This window comes from Epinephelus lanceolatus, chromosome 5 (assembly GCF_041903045.1).
Source record: "Epinephelus lanceolatus isolate andai-2023 chromosome 5, ASM4190304v1, whole genome shotgun sequence".
In the NCBI taxonomy this organism is placed as follows: Eukaryota; Metazoa; Chordata; class Actinopteri; order Perciformes; family Serranidae; genus Epinephelus; species Epinephelus lanceolatus.
This window is the reverse complement of record NC_135738.1, coordinates 18,893,344-18,910,652: the sequence shown is the minus strand read 5'-3', so window position 1 is coordinate 18,910,652 and position 17,309 is coordinate 18,893,344. Positions and strand designations below refer to the sequence as shown.

Genomic DNA, 17,309 nt, shown 5'->3' with positions numbered 1-17,309 from the left:
CAAGTGTCCCAGTAAGATATTCTAGTCAGTTAGGATGAACAATACCAGGCCTCCCCTTAGCGTAATGCAGCTATCATTAACATTATTGGATACACCTGTGCTTTCCCTACTATGACATGTCAAAATGTCTGTTGTGAAAAAGGTCTGTCTCAACTCAAAGGCCACTTACTCATTCACTTAAGTACTTTTGACCCTGTCACTGTCCTCATTGTTTACTCAATTATCATGTAAGTAAGTGGATTTTGAGTCAGTTTTTTTTTTTGTCAACACAAAGGCTATACCCCAGTCAGAATGATGTCACTCAAATTTAATTTTGCAGTTCAACATGAATATTCAACTCTGTGTTTAACCACCCTGCATGTCAGCATGCATTTTTGTGGGTTTGTTTAATTATCTTTGAATACCTTAAAATCTGAAACTTACTTTAAAGTAAATGATATCCACTAAATGGTCTCTTGACCAACTGAAGCTCATGTGCTCAAGTCTTTTAAGGAACACAACATCAAAACAACAGTTTGAGTTCGAAGTACAAACTCAAAATCACTGAATGGCCCTGAAAGCCTCACTGTTAATGTAATTATTTACACCTGTGATTTTCCTGCTTTGACAGGTCAGAATGTCTGCAGTGAAAAGAGCCTGTTGGGACAAGCTGAGAAACGAAAGACGTCTCCTTTTGCCCTTTTTTTGTTTTGAGCTTTTGATTTTTATTGGAACATTTTTCATTCTTTCAAATTAAAACATTAGGTATGTTTGAAAAGGTTTGGTTATGGATGGGAAAAAAACCTAACACAGGCCTGCAACCATCACACTAACAGCACGTAACCTAAGAATGGAAAACTCGAGAGCCACACAAATCATCAAAATGTGTGTGCTTATTTTATTTTTTAAACTTTTTTTAATATCATAGGAATAAGTGGTATTTTGGGGGTGAACACGCCTCTTCATTTTTCCATTTAGTTTTATAGGCTAATGATGTTTTAAACACTGAGATGGGTTTATCATTGCCACAAACTGCAGTAATCATTCATTTTCTGTAACTGCTTATCATTTTGGGGGTCACAGTGGGGCTGGAGCCTATCCCAGCTGACACTGGGCGAGAGGCAGGGTACACCCTAGACAGGTCGCCAGACTATCACAGGGCTGACACATAGAGACAGACAACCATTCATGCTCGCATTCACACCTACGGGCAATTTAGAGTCACCAATTAACCTGCATGTCTTTGGACTGTGGGAGGAAGCTGGAGTACCTGGAGAAAACCCACACTGACACAGGGAGAACATGCAAACTCCACACAGAAGGGCTCCCCCACCTGCAGTACTTTTAAAAACTATTTTTAGTCATGTGACCTTCAGGGACTGTTGCATATTTTGCAAACATGAATAAAGATTCTACATATTGAAATGCTACATTATGCTTTTCCTCACTTTTAAGGCACAAAACAGCTTTTTTAATATTTAGTTTGAGTTAAGGAAGCAATTGTTTGATCACGTTAAAATACCTTGTGCCTTAAATCCTTCAGTGTGACCTATGAGTTAACTTACTGCACTCCTCAGCTGTGTGTCGTCCTATACAAAGGAGCCAAGATGAAAAGAAAAAAGCATTTATATTGACACCTCCAGTTTAATAGATCTCCAGTGACAGTGGCCATCTTTTACTGTTATGTACACAAACCGTCTGAGTTTTTATTCGGAGATAGGAGACTTACGAGATGTCCTGATCAGATAACCCCGCTGATGTCTTAATCCTTTTGTTCTTTGGAGAAATAGGTCATTACCTGATTGCAGGTGTGCACTGAATTGCCCCTTCAGAGGTCATGTGACTCCAAATACAAAGGGGGCCAGTCTTCATCAGACTTATCTAACAGGCGTTCAAAAGGAGGAATTATTTCCAAACAAAATCACAGTGTTGATAGTGTGACGATAAGAGGTGGGGACAGTCATTTAAAGTGAGAACCCCTCTGCCCTCATCTATTGGCTGCGGGTGGGGGGTGGAGGTTGTGGCTCATAAACTGTGTAATCCCAGGTATATAAAAGGTGCTGGCAGGTGCTCTCACCTCAGGACGACATCAGATCGAACAAGGATGTGGATGCTCTTCTTTCTGAGTGCCTTGTTGGGGGCGTTGGGGTCACCACTGGATACGGCCTCGGGGGCAGCTCAACAGCTTCAGACCCTTCACTGCCCGCCCTGTGAGCAGATCCACTGCTCCACCCAGCGGGCGCTGAAGCTGCAGTGTAAAGGTGGTGTCACGACAGGCGTGTGTGGCTGCTGCCCTGTGTGTGCCAGAGCAGAGGGGGAGACTTGTGGAGGAACGTGGGACTATCTGGGCAAGTGTGATGAGGGGCTGGTGTGTGTTTACCAGGACTCGGCTGACAAACCAGACGCAGAGCGCAAAGGGATCTGTAAAGCAGGTGAGACTAGAGTTTATAACCTTGGTTAATACCAAGCAGATGACTTTTAATCATCCATTTCAATACAATATGCTGCAGTGAGACAAATTTATTGATGCATCAGTTACCTTTTTAAAAAAAATAAAAATTTAAATGCAGTATTTTTTAAATTAATTAAATTATTTTGAAAATAATTTAAAATTAAAATTCTATTTTTTTTAATTATTTGTTTAACTTTCAACTTTATTTCAAAATCAATTTAAAATTTAATTTTTTTTATGTAAATTTTTAAATTAATTTTTAAAATCACAAAAAGTCAATTATATGGACTTAAACAAATATTTTGGGAACAGAAAAGTAAAAATACTCCAGTACAAGTAAAAGTCCTGAGGTCAAAATGTCACTTAAATAAATACAGAAGCAATATCAGTAAAATGTATTTAACGTATCAAAAATAAAAGTACCTATCATGCAGCAGAATTGCTCCTGTGTTATATTTATATCTATTATAATACTGTATCATGATTACAGATTAATTCATAGGCATTAAAGTAGCAGAGGACAAAATTAAAGACATTTCCACCTTGAACTGATGTAGCAAAGGCACAAAATGGTGCATAAAAATTCATCAGAATGCAGAAATGTAAGTGTTTGACCTTAGAAATTCTCTGGCAGGAAACCTTCATCCGCCATTTTCAATATGCGCCCCCTCCTCCAGTGTTAAAACTAAACATGTGCCCTTGAATTCACTAAAATATAAGCTGCATTTTAATGTTACAGCTGATCGAGGGGAAGCTAGTTTGGACTTTTTTATATACTATTGGGAAGTTTAAGCTACACCAACACATATGTTCTGGAAATAACTCCTAGCTATAGCTGTGAAATAAAGGTAATGAGGTAAAAAAAAGTAGATTTCCCTCTGATATTCAGTCACACTTAGTCCCCCTGCAGTGGGAATGGTGCCAATGTGGTGGATCTTGTTTATGAGCTGTGAAGACTGATAGCGTGGTCAAGGCTTCCTTTGATTCAAAGGTTTCTGCTCCGAGTTAAGCCATAATTACACCTCTTATCTCCTCATGGCAACCTGAGTTGCCGCCGTTATTGATACAGTATCAGACGTAGTACGAGATTAGAGATCTTCATGTTTTGTTGCTGCTCGGGAAAAGAAGTAATAAATAAGTGTTTAAATGTTGTTTTGTGCAGTGATTGAATCGTCGGATCAGGAGAGCTGTCACCCAGAGTGCACCAGGGAATACTGTCAGGCCAACCCTTCTGAAATCTGCTCCGCCAGGTGACTGAAAACAAAGATGTTTTTTTCTTTTGTAATGTCTCGTGCTGGATTTGTAACAGAAATCTGAACGTGCTGCTCTGTAGGTTTGTGTCTCTGGAGAAGACAGAGTGCCAGGGCTCCTGCCAACACACCTCCTGTTCAAGCTGCTTGCTGCTGAAACCGCCGTCATGTCCTCAGACCTGCAGCCCCTCTGATCACTCCTGTCTACACCACTTTGGGAAGTGTGTGCACAATCACCTGATAGCCACTCATAACGCTGTGTGCCACAACAACCTGCAGGTATGTGAGAGCTACACCAACAACCTGTATTTCCTCATTACATTGTGCTCATTTAAAACAGTCATTAATCCAACACTGTGTTTTCCCTTCTTTTCTCTGCAGGCAAATCCTGAGGGACATTTTCTGTGTCTGGTCCCAGCCTGTCCAAACACAACAACGTAAAGAGAGGAACTCTTCAGCAGCTCATGTAGCAACATGGAAAAAGGCAGCTATCTATAAACTTTGTGTATACTGAAGATTCTTATTCCAACAATCACATTTTGTATGCATGTAAACCTGAATATAAAACTGTGAAATGTAATGTATTATTAAATCATGTGAAATAAAATGATGTCATACTGTACTTTCTTTGATTTTATTATTTCCATGGTAATAATGGTGATGTTTTACCCCTTCATGAATGGGTTAACATATCTCTCGATGTACATTTTTATCAGTGACCTTGTGGGTTTGAGCATTTAAAAAAGAAAAAAATGTGCATCTTATGTTAACGCCTGACAGTGCCCCGAATTTCTACTTTTCTGCAAGACACATTTCCCTATGTGGACACACAGTTAATAAGGTTAAAGTCACCAGTTCACAAACTCCACCTGCTTTAAAAAGTTCTCTGTTGAAATGATTACACTCCATGTATTTGGAGTCAGTTAATTCCACAATGCAGACACAGTTTTAGCTCTGAAGATGGCAATATTTGTTTGTCACTTTGTACAGACTGAAATATTTCAACAACTTGGATGGACTGACAAGAAACTTAGTTTAGACATTCATGTCCTCCTGTGGATAAACCATCTGACTTTACATGTCACCCCATCATGAGGTTCAAATGTAAAATTGTCCACTACTGTGGTTTATGATCTTCGGGATGTCACTATATACCGGTATTGACAATAAGCATGATATGTAAAATGCAATATCGATATCATGTTACTAATACACGATTATATTGTGTAAATAATCCAACGCCTCTTAAATAATTTCCGTTTCTTTCAGTTCTCACTTTGTCTCCTTCCCCTAAGGCTGTCTGGTTGCCTTTTTACTATCCATTAGGCATAAATGCTCTTTATAATAGATGTTAAATGGACTGCACTTGTACAGCACCTTTCTAGTCTTCCAACCACACAAAGCATTTTTAAACTACATGTCACATTCATCCATTCACACACTGGTGGCCGAGGTTACCATACAAGATGCAACCTGCTACTCAGTGACCATTCACATGCACTCACACACTGATGGAACAGCCATCGGGAGCAATTTGGGGTTCAGTATCTTGCCCAAGGATACTTCAACATGTAGACTGGAGGAGTCGGGGATCAATCTGCCATTTTCACATTTAGTAGACAACACGCTCTACCTCTGAGCAACAGCTGCCAGATTTGTGCAGTTTTGTACAGTTATAGTATAAGACTCTCTGTCCCCTTCCCTACACTCACATTTTAACTGTAATACATTTGCCAAAAAAGAGACAAAACACACAATAAACAAAGTTTAAGATGAATCTGACTGATAGCATTATTATTTTTCTCAAATCTTTTATAAATATCATGATAAAATGGTTATCGTGAACTCTTTTTGGCCATGATAACACTCAGTGAAAATCTAATATCACCAAATACCTGACAATTGCATTTACACCTCAAAAACTGAATCAGTGGTCTGTGAAGATTATCTTGCTGAACAAGACATGTAAATCTCAAAAACTTTTGTTTGCCACAGAGCTTATTTTCTGTAAAAATCCAAAATCCAATCGAAAATTCTCTTTGGCTTTTTGATGAGGGAACCAGGGCGATGTTTACTTCATGTTGGCCTCCAATAAACCTAGAACTCCCAGCACTCTATGGCATTGTATTAGCATTTGTTCTCAAGTTTAGTCTTCTAGTCTGAACCAATGTGGACACCGCATTAGAATTAGAAACAATGCAGCAAGCATTAGAGAAACAAAACTGACCTTGAGACAGAGAAATGAGGTGAAATATTATGAGCACAACAACGTAATAAATTAAATCATCATATCAGTGTAGCGCCGTGTCGCTTCTGTTTGAACGGCTCCCCTTTTGGGAGTTATTGTGGTTCACGGGAGAAGTGAAGCGCCTCGAGTCCCCTCTGCCGTCGCTGCCCCCCTGACAGTTGATGGTTATTGAATAACAGACGGTTTATGAGGCAGCAATAATGAAGCTTGTGCAGAAAGGGAATAAAGTGTGGGACCAACAATGGACAGTTTGTTCTGTGTCCTTCAAATGTGAGCTGTTTCTGAAGAGGAGACGCAGTTTATCTGGAAGGGATTTCACAACAAGGAATTGTTTTTTCATACCAAAACAAAGGCCTGCATTTTCTTTCATCTTCCTTTAACTTGTCAGTCAGTTGCATCACCGGAGTGCTGCGATATCTAAATAATACCCGGTGTTTAATCAGACAGATGAGGAGTGTGTGGCGCCTTGTCCTGTGTCTGTACAAGCAATTATCTAATCTAAATCTAATTGTTTACACCTCTGGCTCTCACAAACCTACAAGAAAATAGATATATTTAATGCTAAAACTATAACTTAACTGTTTTTAAATTTGTAATCAAAGTACTCATATCAGGTAATATTTTGTCATCTTACAAATTTAAAGGCAAACCATAAAAATAACTGTTTAAAATGTCTTTCTTTCGTACATTTCTTGTGTCTCTAACTGTGGAGCACAGCAGCATATCAGGTCTCTATTATAAGGACAGGATCTGTCACCAAAGCGGGCCGCCTGTGTTATCAATCCCATATAGCCGTCTCACTTTTTTTTTTTTACTGATAAAAACAACGGATAACAAAGGACTGCCTGCGTGCCAGCGGTAATAAATGTGCCCCTGTCAGAGGAGACTCATGTTAAAGTTTGAATACGACACAAAACAATAGAAAAGTACAAGAGATTATTATGAAGGAGTGACCTTCACATAGATTTTGGCAGAGATTCGCAGCATGTCTGAATAATATTTAAGTCACCTTTAGAACAAACTAACCTCATTTGACCCCTTAAAACAACTTAAATCAAAGTATAATTTTATTAGTGTCAAAAATTGTAATAAATTTTCAGAACCTGTGGATGTACAGTTTATTTCCTTTACTAATATCAGGATATAGGAGCATATCATGAGGTCGTCATCGGCCTTTCTGTGATCCGTCCTTATAAATACATTACGTCAGCACAACAACCTCATATAGTTCTCCTTTATTGAATGTAACCGTTAAAATCAAAACCTTAAAGTTACACTTAAATCATGAGTTATAAAAGGTCCCTACCCATGACTGAGTGACTCAAAATCATAACATTAAAAAGTAAGAGTTTAAATTGAGACATTGTCAGTAGTGCCTGCTTGTCAGGCGATGTGAGAATGAGTCAATGTGATCAGTTAAAGATGGGAGAGGCAGTTTTCTCGAAAAAGCAAATAACAAACAAACAAAAGAAATGCCAGAATGTGAAAACACACCCTCCTCCTGCAGCTCTTCCCTCTCTATCCTGAGTCCCTCCCACCAGACAATTACAGGTATATGCACACGCTTCGGAAAGCAACTTGTACTACGAGAACTATTCATTCATTTCAGTCATCCTGATTGTGATAGCAGCATCGACCCAACTGCCAGAAAAAATGTTGGCATTGAACGTTTTTTTAAACCAAAAATATGTTACATTTGCACGAAACTTCATGTTTCAACAACGCTGTGGTTAACATGTGGTTAGGTGTAGGCACAAAAAACACTTTGGTCAGGTTTCAGTCAGGAAAAGATCAGGTTTGGGCTGAAAATACCCAGCTCAGGGGCACAATCCCAGCAGGAGAAAGCAGCAATGTCACAGTAAAAAAAAGAAAAAAAAAAAGAAAAATCGTACCTAAAAAAAAACAAACGCTCTGGTTGCAATGACTCAGTAGGTCACAACCAGTTGTCTGTAGCTTGGCAGGCATCTCCCTTAGGCATCACACCAACCCTTTACCAATGATAAAATTAGCTCATGTACTACGTCACTTTACAAATGCTGATGTGATGCGTAAGAACATTCGTGGTTTTCAGAAATGTACAATGGCAACATTTTCTTCTGACGACTGGGCTGCAGCATTTCTATGAGAACTAGCATCCTGTGGGATGAGATGATATACTGTGATTTGAAACATGAACTTAGGGCTGCCCCTTGAAAGTGGGAGATTCGAATAATCAGTCGGAGACCCCTCAGTCGACTGAGATAGCTTCAAGTCAAGCAGTCTTTTTTATTGCTATTTAGTGTGCTATGCAGTGTACTTTTTGAGACATTTTACCCCCCAGATTTTGCTGTGGAGTGAGCTCTCTGGACTTTCATGCTACTTTTTGGTACAGTCAGCTGCGGCGATGATGCAGTGACACAAAGGAGGAGAAACTTTAACATTCTCTTCTCTCTTCTGCTTAGAAATGGTGAATTTACAGCTCACAGATACTTAATACGACACAGTCTCTGGCTTTTGTTTGATATCTAGTGTCGGTAAAAAATGTTGCTGCACATTTCTGTTCCATTGTTAGTGCTGTTAGCTTGATTACTATATTACATAAATGCCGCTGTCAAACTGAACCTCCGGCTAAGTCCCATTCAAACTTGAAAAATGAAAAAAAAAAGAAAGATGAAAAAGTCATCCAATATTCATACTAAATGGCCGAATCTGATTCGACTGACATAATTCTGAGTCAGGGACAGCCCTACATGAACTTATAATTAGCAACAGCTGTGAAACTTTGGTTATGGTTAGCAAAAGGCTAAACTATTGGCAACATTTTCCATTCATCTTTGAAACGCTTCGCTGATACTGACATGTGGTTTACTGTCAGACCCCCTTTTTGATAAATCCATCTTCCTTTTATGGGCTGCTTTACAATGTTCGCTGGAATAGCATCTTGTTCTGCATGATTTTCCACCTCTGAATCAGACTCTCACCATCTGAAGGAACATGCAGGCACATCTGCATTTGAAGAACAGCCAATAGGAACACCCTCTCTCTGAGATGACCTGTGATTGGCTGAAGTCTCACGTCACAGGCTACATTTTCTAAAGCCAGAAGACAGAGCCAAGAGGAGGTGCAGAGGCCCAGTGTTCTCTCAGACCAGTTGATTTACAATATGCTGAAAGGTTATTATGGGATTTTTGCCCAGTCATGCAAAAAAACTGCCTACCCCAGCTTTAATGCACTGATAATCCTCTGTACTTCAGCCCTAACAAACCAAAAAAACATCTTAATGCTTGACTTGTCGCTGTGCAGTAATTTAAACAAGATGCTTTTTCTTTTAACCCTTTGTTAGTAAGACTGTGTCCTCAGATAACTAAAACCACACAGCAACAGAACATATCTAAAAAAAAAAACAGGATGTTTACTAAACCAAACAAATTACAAACATAACATTGCATAACATTGTCAAAATGCAGAATGGCCTTATCACCCATTTCAACAAAATTGAAACACAACATGATCCCAATATTTGAAAAGATATGTTATCTTGGAATAACAGTAACTAAAGTTATTTGCACAAATAAAGAAGGATTGCAGAGAGGAAACAGTATAAAGGTGCATAAGACTTTATCTTTGCTCAGGCCTCCAGTCAGTCTCCGATCAGGAAGGCACTGTGGATCACACACATCTAGGCCATTTGTCTGGTTGTGTCGTCACCTGAACAGTCTGTTCCAAAAGGATACGAAGGTGGTGGAGTTGAAGGCACCGATGAATATGAGCAGCAGAAGGTAGAGACTCATCATGATGGCAAAATGGTGTCTGAGGAGCCAGGAGGTGCTGCGGGAACGTCTGGAGAGGAAAAACACAGGAATTACCCTTTGTTTATGGGCAACAACCAAAACTGACTCATGGGTTTGGTAATATTTCATTTCCAGAAACAAAAAAAGGCCTTCCAGTGTCCCCCATGGAACCTTATTTTGGAAAAGGAGCCAAAATAAGCAGTCAACAGCAAGAAACAATCATTTTTTTGATCCAGAATCATGCCATGAATTACACACATGATGTCTTTCAGTTTAAAAGATAACTCAGCCAGTCAATAATGTTGCAGTTTGTCTTAAGATTGTCTTACCATTTAGTTTAGTGTGAAACCGATCAGTGAACTACATCTCTGGTCTCGCAAGAAATATGTCACCAACACCAAGATGGCCGTTACCTTGGCACATTTCACTTTGTTCATACTTGATGTGTTGTTTTCAGCGACTTCTGGTCTTTTTATCTTTTAAATAAATAACAAGTAGAATAGTAATTATATAATAATATGAATGTTGTTTTGAAACGTATTTCTGTTAGCGTCTGAGGAGCGGTTTCTGTTCTCTATTCCTGTTTTCAGTCATTTGTAGAGAGGTAGCAACAAATACTGCAGACATTTTTATTTCATGGTTTAAATGACTGTTAATTGCTTTAATGTGTTCCTCTTTTATTTTCAGCAATTCTCACTCTGACCTCGTCACATATTGACATTTTGGTCATGGACTTTCCGCTTCTGCATACGACGTGCAAAGTACCCTGGGTGTGTTGGTTGTTGACACTGTGTCAAGTTATGCCTGTTACATGCATTATCCTCTTTCAAAATACACTTCCGTTTTCACAGGAAATTTACCAATAACATACAGTCTCTTTCAAAATAAACGCACTACATCGGTACAACACTGCAAATTGACATTTTTTTCCTTCAACAACAAACAGGAAAAAAGAACAGGGTTTGGCTTTAGAATCTTACGGGATGCAATCACTCTCTCCGGTGAAGGTCAGTGTTTCAAGCCTTAAAGTGTGTCTGCATTTAGCACAGACTTTACATACTCAGCTGCAACTGGGCAGATATTTGCCTATGATGCCACTGGATCACCTCATGACAAAGAAGCTAGTATTTGCTGAACGCCGAATTTCCATGCATCTTTTAAACTGAAAAAGTTCCATCACGGGGAATGTATGTGTATTTTGCACAGCACTTTCAAAGCAACATTTTTGTGTGTAATGTAGCTTATAAACACTTTTCCAGCACTTTCACCATTTACCCACAGGTGACTCTTACCTGGAAAGGTGCCTCCTTTGAGAGTAAACAAGCAGGTACTTGACTCGCAAAAGCTGATTGTTGGTAACTACAAAGTACTTCTGCGGGACGTCTCCCCCTTCGCTGTTCTTTGCTCTTGAGCGCTGACGGTCAATGATTTCAGAATCTGAAATGGGAAATGAGTGACTCGTTTTGATATGAAGCAATTTAAAAATCAGGGTTACAGGATTTGCTCTGCTGTGGAATTTTGCACATCCCCTGGCTAATATTCTGCACATCCTGCACAAAACTGTACAGCTTTATTTCTGAAACAGCTTCATATTTTTCTATATATTTTTTTATATTATAGTACTTTGAGTTTTGCAGTACTTGACCTTATTTTTTATTTCCTCTTCATATGTTAATTGTATGTTTCATGTATGCACCAAAAACCACAGCATATTCCTTGTAACTGATAACCTCCTTGGTAATAAATCTTATTCTGATTTCAAATGCGTGTTATGCTGTGAGTCCAGTGAGTCACACACCTTTTTTCTTCACCTGGCACTTTACATCTGGGTGATCGATGACTTCACACAAGGCAACGCAGCTGAGCAGTGGACCCAGGAGACTTTCTCGCCAGCCACTGCTGTGAGGACTGTAGAGGACAGCCATGCTGAGGTCACTGGTGAGGTAGGTCCCCTCTCCAAACACTGAATTCTGCACACAACACGCAGACAAAAAACAGCTCCATGAAGTCTTATTTACTATATTGCACAACAGCAGGTCTATAAGGGATGATTTCAGTGTTTAAGCTAAGAGCCCTCTTAAGTCACAGAAGAGATGAAGCAGTGATGACTGCACTAACCTTGTTGAGGTGACAGTGCAGCCCATTGTGAATGATAGAGTGAAAGTTTTCTAGGCGGCTCCCATGGAATGCATAAAAGACGTCTCTGCCTTCCCTCGTCTTCTCGAACCTGGCGTTCATCTGATCGCAGTACTCCAGCTCAAACAGGAAGTCTGGCACAGGCGCAGAGATCCCTTCATTTTGCGTCAAGTCACAAAGTTTGGCATACTGGAAGAGATCAATGAAACACACTGTAAACAAATAAGCGAGCAGTAAAAGATACTGTGATTTATGTGTTTATACTTGCAGTAACACACCTCTTCTTTCTGTAGTGTTTTCACAGCGAAGCTCTTTGAAGAGAGGATCCAGTGTGTGAGAGCCAGATGATGATCTCCCTCTCTGGGCCGTAGTCTCACCAGTTCCCTCACACCAGGCAGAGAGTGCACATCTGCTAACTAGACACAACAAACTTCTTTTAATCATATCGACACATCAAGAGGAGCCTATGTGCTATCGTTCCTCTGAGACTGAGTTATCATCTCTGCCTCAACGTCATAACGAATATTTGGCCATGTAAATGATTCTATATCAAAATCAGTATATACAAAGATACAAATCTGTAATATAGAGTAGATATACACACTGCCAATCAAAATGTTCTGTACATCGTTGTTTTTGGAGACATGCTCATTTCAAATACAATAAAATGATAAAATACTGTAGAATGGATACAAGCAGATTCAGCCTTTCACTTCTCAGGGTAATGACAATTTACTTGAATCTGACACTTCCATCCCATGGCGGCTAACAAGTCACTTAAGGTGGCCCACCAAAGACATAAATCATATTTGTAAGCACCTGCCAAGCTGAAAAATCTTTGTGACTCCTAATTTGTGCTTCACTAAAGTGTCTGTGGAGGATTTCTTTTTTAATGTATGTTCAGTGTTTCCTAACAAAATATATTATTTTTAAACATTTCCAAATCAATTTTAATGCACTGATCTGACATTTGATCTGCATCACTGTCTTGCAGTCTTGTTCGTTGCCTTCTTTACTGACACACTGCTGCCTTTAACAGCACATTACTGCCACCAGGTGTATCATGCCACCACCATACTACTCATGGTGTGCATGTGCTTTCTTTCTAAGCAGGTTTTTTTTTTTTAGTTTTTTCTCAACTCACTTACTGCCTTTATTGCTTACTTATAACATCTAAAAGGCATTTCAAATAATTCAATTATGCACAAATGCTACAATAGAGGGTGTCCAAGAACTTCTGACTGTCACTCTATGACTTACCAGCTCCTCAAAGTCCTTATTGTCCCCACTTATGTATCTAGGAGGGAAAGGTCTGAGCAAGGAGTCCCTCTTGTAGTTCTGTGCAGCAGCAACAAACAGGCTGCAGCGGAGGTCTGCTGCGACCGGGTCTCTGTGCAGACAGGAGCACACCAGCTCTCTGACTGCCTCAGGTGGGAGCGGTGGCTGCATTCCCAGCACTGCAAACAGAGGTGATAAGATAGCACACAGAGGGCACAGCCACAAAATAAATTCATTTTTTAACAGCACAGTTACATTGCATGACCACATATGTGAGGGCAAACAGAAACTGACTAATTAGATGCAGAATACTTTATTGATCCCCCTGATACATTTCAGTAGGGATGCATGATAATATCGGCACATCATTGGTATCGGCAGATATTGGCTTTAAAATGAATTGGCCAACATGAGAGACTTGATCAATAAAACTAGGTAGGGAAAAACAGGAATATATCAATATCAGTATCGGTTATTGGTCAGATGAGTTTATTACATATTGGCATATCGGATATCTGCAAAAAATTCAACGTCACACATCCCCACTCTGATGTAAGCATAGAGAATGATAGAAGTGGAAATAATAAGTATAAAAGTGCAATGTACCTAAAATATAAAAATAAAAATATGCGCATTGTGCTACAATGTTTAACATTTAAAAATATAAAATGTGTATAATATGATTAGAATGTAAAGTGTGTAAATATAAAAAATGTGTTTTATGCAACAGTGTGTGCAACACTACATATGTATGAATAAAAATTAGAGTAAGAAATATATCTGATATATATCATGTTAAATATACATTCAAAAGTGGTGTTGTTACAAATTAGGATACTGAAGAATATTGCACAGTTAAATAATTGCACAGAGTATTGCTCTAGTTCAATTATTGCACCAATTATTATACAGTAAGACAGTGTTAAAGATAATTACTGCACCTTTAGGTCCCTATTGCACAGCTGAAATATAATAAATGAATTATGGAATTATAACTGCTGATGGGTGAATTAATCCCAGGTACCAGTCCACTGACTCAGTGCTTCTGACACCCTGAGGGAGGAGTTGTAAAAAGTGGTGTGTCAGATTGTGTACACTCATCAGAATCTTCCCCCTTAATGATTATTTTCTCTTTTTTGTAATTCAAGTATTTCATTAAATTTCCACAACATAAACAAAAGACTGCAATATGAATCAACATACCACACTGAGTAACTGAGAAACGGTTGAAATACAAGTCCTTGATGCCCTGACAAAACCTGCCAGTGCAAGCCCAAATTGTTGCTTAGGTATACCTGGCGGCAGCAGGGACCTGTTTGACACCTCCAGCAACAATTATCCTCCAAAAGTCCCATTCTTTGAAGCTTATATTGGGTATAATAATACCAGTATATAATTTTGATTTGTGTAAATTTGCCCAGTGCATCTCTAACTGACCATATGGCACTGGCCACTGTAGTTTTCCAAACATCCTCTTTCATAATTGAATTAATATCTCTTTCCCGAATTTTTCTAAAAATTTCAGATTAATTTCATTTTTAATCAGCAGATTATTTTTTTGTCAATTAACTGATCAATTATTTGATCTTTAGAAAACTGTAAGAAAAGGCAGTAACAATTGCCCTGCAACTAAAGTGCTTGTTTTGTCAAACCAACAGGACAGATTTCCAAACTACTAAGTTTACTATGATTCAAGAGAACTGAAAGTACAACATCCTCACATGTAAGAAACTGAAACCATTTAGTATTTGACATGTTAAAAAATAAATGACAAATCAATATCACAATCAATGACACTAGATCAATTTTCTGTCGACCGACTAATATATTAATCAACTAATCTCTTCTAACTTCATAGTTTAAAATCAGTGATGGAGGTCTACTTCCTCCTCATCCTTCCTTACTTTAAAGGGAGAACATTTTCTGACAGGGATACACCATTTACCACAACACCTAGCTTAGCTCTTATTGTACCTGTAGTGAACTGACCTAGGTAACCTCATCCACTAATTTAGCAAACAGTCAAAAGCTACTGCTAAATTAAGCCCTACGTCAACAGTTAATGTCTACTCTAACTTTAATGGTCAACGTCAAAATAAGAACTGTAATTCCAACACAAAAAGTCCCACAAACCTTATTTTTCCTACGCTGACAACTTTGCTGTAAATACCTGAAGTTGCTGTGTTAGGTTAGCTGGTGATGTTGTCCCTTCACTAGCACAGGAGGGTGTGAGGAGGAAGCTACGTTAGCTAGCATTAGCCGAGCTACAACAAGTGAAGGGCTGCTATCTGTCGCCGACTGATGACAAATACAGCTCTGTCGGACTGCTGTGGGATCCTGAATATATCAGTAATACACCCCTGTGGCACACAGACCTATTTCACATGACAGACACTAGTTTAATAGCGTTATTTACCGTTACCTTCAGTCTTCCTCAACTCATAGCACTGCAGGAAGAGCTAACGTTGGCTTCAGGAACTGCTGCGTTCATGACAAGTGGAAATAGCGGAAAAGCAAAATGTGTTAACACAAGCGTGGCAGATACATAACCGAAAAAAGAGGCATACGTGGGGCGATGTGTCAGTAAATGAATACAAAAGAAGAGCACACAACCAACTCTGGTAAAAACGTTTATACAAGTTTGTTGTGCGCTTTTCATCTTCGTTCTATCATGTGCGAGAATCACCAATAACTTGTAATTAACGAGGAGCAGTGAAAGCAGCACGGGATCGATGTCCAGAGCAGCAGAAACAAAACATCACTCTTCCTCCTGCACCAACAGCTGCCCAGAGCCAGGGACAGACTTTGTCAGGCATGAGAAAGTCAAAGGCAATATCCCCAGATCATAAGGGCATGGTCGATTGTGACAGAATGCACAAACATGCATAAACTTTTCTCGCTTTCTCACACTTTAACAGCAAAATCAGTGTCAGTGCAGTTTTTGTAGCTCTGATGTACATAACAGGGAGTATGGTTGTTTTTATATGTACCACCTAAAATACATTGTTTTGGATTCAAGACTAAAAGGGCCAGGGATGACAATATGCTCACTCAACTCCCGACTACAAAAAGTCACATGCTCCAGGCAACATCTTCCTACTCCTACAGTCCAGAGCTGACACACTACCAGAGACTATTTTGATGCTGACATCAGATTTGACTTTAAAACTCTCTTTGTGCCTCGAGCTGCAAAATCTGAACTTTCACAGTCTATTCAACCCGTCAACCTGAAACTTACCTTGACACTGACTCCTGTCAAGGCCTACATAACTCAGTTCTAACAAATACAATGAAATGTAGTTATCTGTGCTGGTTTCATAGAATAAAATGACATCTACTGCTGTTTGTCTATAAATCATTTAACTCAAGAGAGATTTTTTGTAATCTGAAAACTGTCTTAACTTTTTAAAACCCATTTTTGACCAGTTAAATCCTGTTGATCATCACAGAAGACCTGGACAAGACAGCAGCATACAGACAAGTTGCAGCCAAGCAACAACACAATAAAAAACATAAAAGATATACATTATAACTGTTCTATAAATCAGTGGTTTCCAACTGGTCCAACCACGCTGTCCAGATTCCTCCTTGGTCATTAGTTCAAGGTCCACACAATCTAGTAAATTCAGCATCATACCTGCTTTTGGCCATGTCAGCTAGTTTGTTGTCTCTAATAAGTAGCTGTCCAGTAGTCACTCACTCTACAGCAGGAAACAGCACTTCAAAATGAAAGCTCTGTGCCATAAATTCACTGTACTTCAAAGTAAAGTGTGTGTTTTACAAACTTGACATCTTCGTGAGTCACTTGCGGCCCATTCAGAATGGATCTGTGACTCACTTTTGGACCGCAACCCACCAACTGGGAACCACTGCTATAAAATATTAGTGAACAATTTAGCATCTGTTAGTAAATGTTTCAACTCATAAACCCTTTGTAAGGAGTAAATTATTGAGAGGTGTGATTGAAACATTAGGCTATGTTATTCACTGCCTTTAACTGAACTGTGCACCATGTGTTATGTATTTATTTAGGGTTTTTTCTATTGCTTTGGTTTAAAATTTTTGCTGTCCATTTCATTTGTGTTGAAATGTTTCATGCTGTATAACCTTTTTTTTCAGTTTATTTAATATTGTGCATTATGTTCAATACTTTAAATTGTCTCTGTATACAAACTGTGCAACACAAATAAACTTGC

General features: G+C 39.0%; 2 protein-coding genes across 2 annotated transcripts; one reads left to right on the top strand and one right to left on the bottom strand.

Moving 5' to 3' along the window:
• Window positions 1-301: 301 nt before the first annotated feature.
• Window positions 302-4,303, top strand: LOC117262760 (uncharacterized). The gene is made up of 4 exons (XM_078167809.1): window positions 302-2,411; window positions 3,594-3,681; window positions 3,765-3,960; window positions 4,063-4,303. Exons 1-4 carry the CDS (start codon window positions 2,084-2,086, stop codon window positions 4,120-4,122), a joined length of 672 nt encoding a protein of 223 aa, XP_078023935.1. The 5' UTR covers window positions 302-2,083; the 3' UTR covers window positions 4,123-4,303.
• Window positions 4,304-7,033: 2,730 nt separating this feature from the next.
• parp16 (poly (ADP-ribose) polymerase family, member 16) lies at window positions 7,034-15,599 on the bottom strand. The gene is made up of 7 exons (XM_033635882.2): window positions 15,536-15,599; window positions 13,096-13,292; window positions 12,114-12,251; window positions 11,818-12,024; window positions 11,498-11,669; window positions 10,992-11,136; window positions 7,034-9,748 (listed from the first exon to the last, which is right to left on the bottom strand). The coding sequence occupies exons 2-7, from the start codon at window positions 13,282-13,284 to the stop codon at window positions 9,613-9,615; spliced, it is 987 nt and encodes a 328-aa protein (XP_033491773.1). The 5' UTR covers window positions 13,285-13,292; window positions 15,536-15,599; the 3' UTR covers window positions 7,034-9,612.
• Window positions 15,600-17,309: the final 1,710 nt, after the last annotated feature.

Bases quoted from the DNA above. Each gene is read 5' to 3' on its own strand.
- LOC117262760 (XM_078167809.1), top strand. From the start codon at position 2,084: ATGTGGATGCTCTTCTTTCTGAGTGCCTTGTTGGGGGCGTTGGGGTCA. The intron at 3,682-3,764 runs GTGACTGAAAAC...GCTGCTCTGTAG, and splicing joins TCTGAAATCTGCTCCGCCAG to GTTTGTGTCTCTGGAGAAGA. The intron at 3,961-4,062 runs GTATGTGAGAGC...TTTTCTCTGCAG, and splicing joins TGTGCCACAACAACCTGCAG to GCAAATCCTGAGGGACATTT.
- parp16 (XM_033635882.2), bottom strand. From the start codon at position 13,284: ATGCAGCCACCGCTCCCACCTGAGGCAGTCAGAGAGCTGGTGTGCTCC. The intron at 12,252-13,095 runs GTAAGTCATAGA...TGTTGTGTCTAG, and splicing joins ATAAGGACTTTGAGGAGCTG to TTAGCAGATGTGCACTCTCT. The intron at 9,749-10,991 runs GTAAGAGTCACC...TTTCCTCTCCAG, and splicing joins CAAAGGAGGCACCTTTCCAG to ACGTTCCCGCAGCACCTCCT.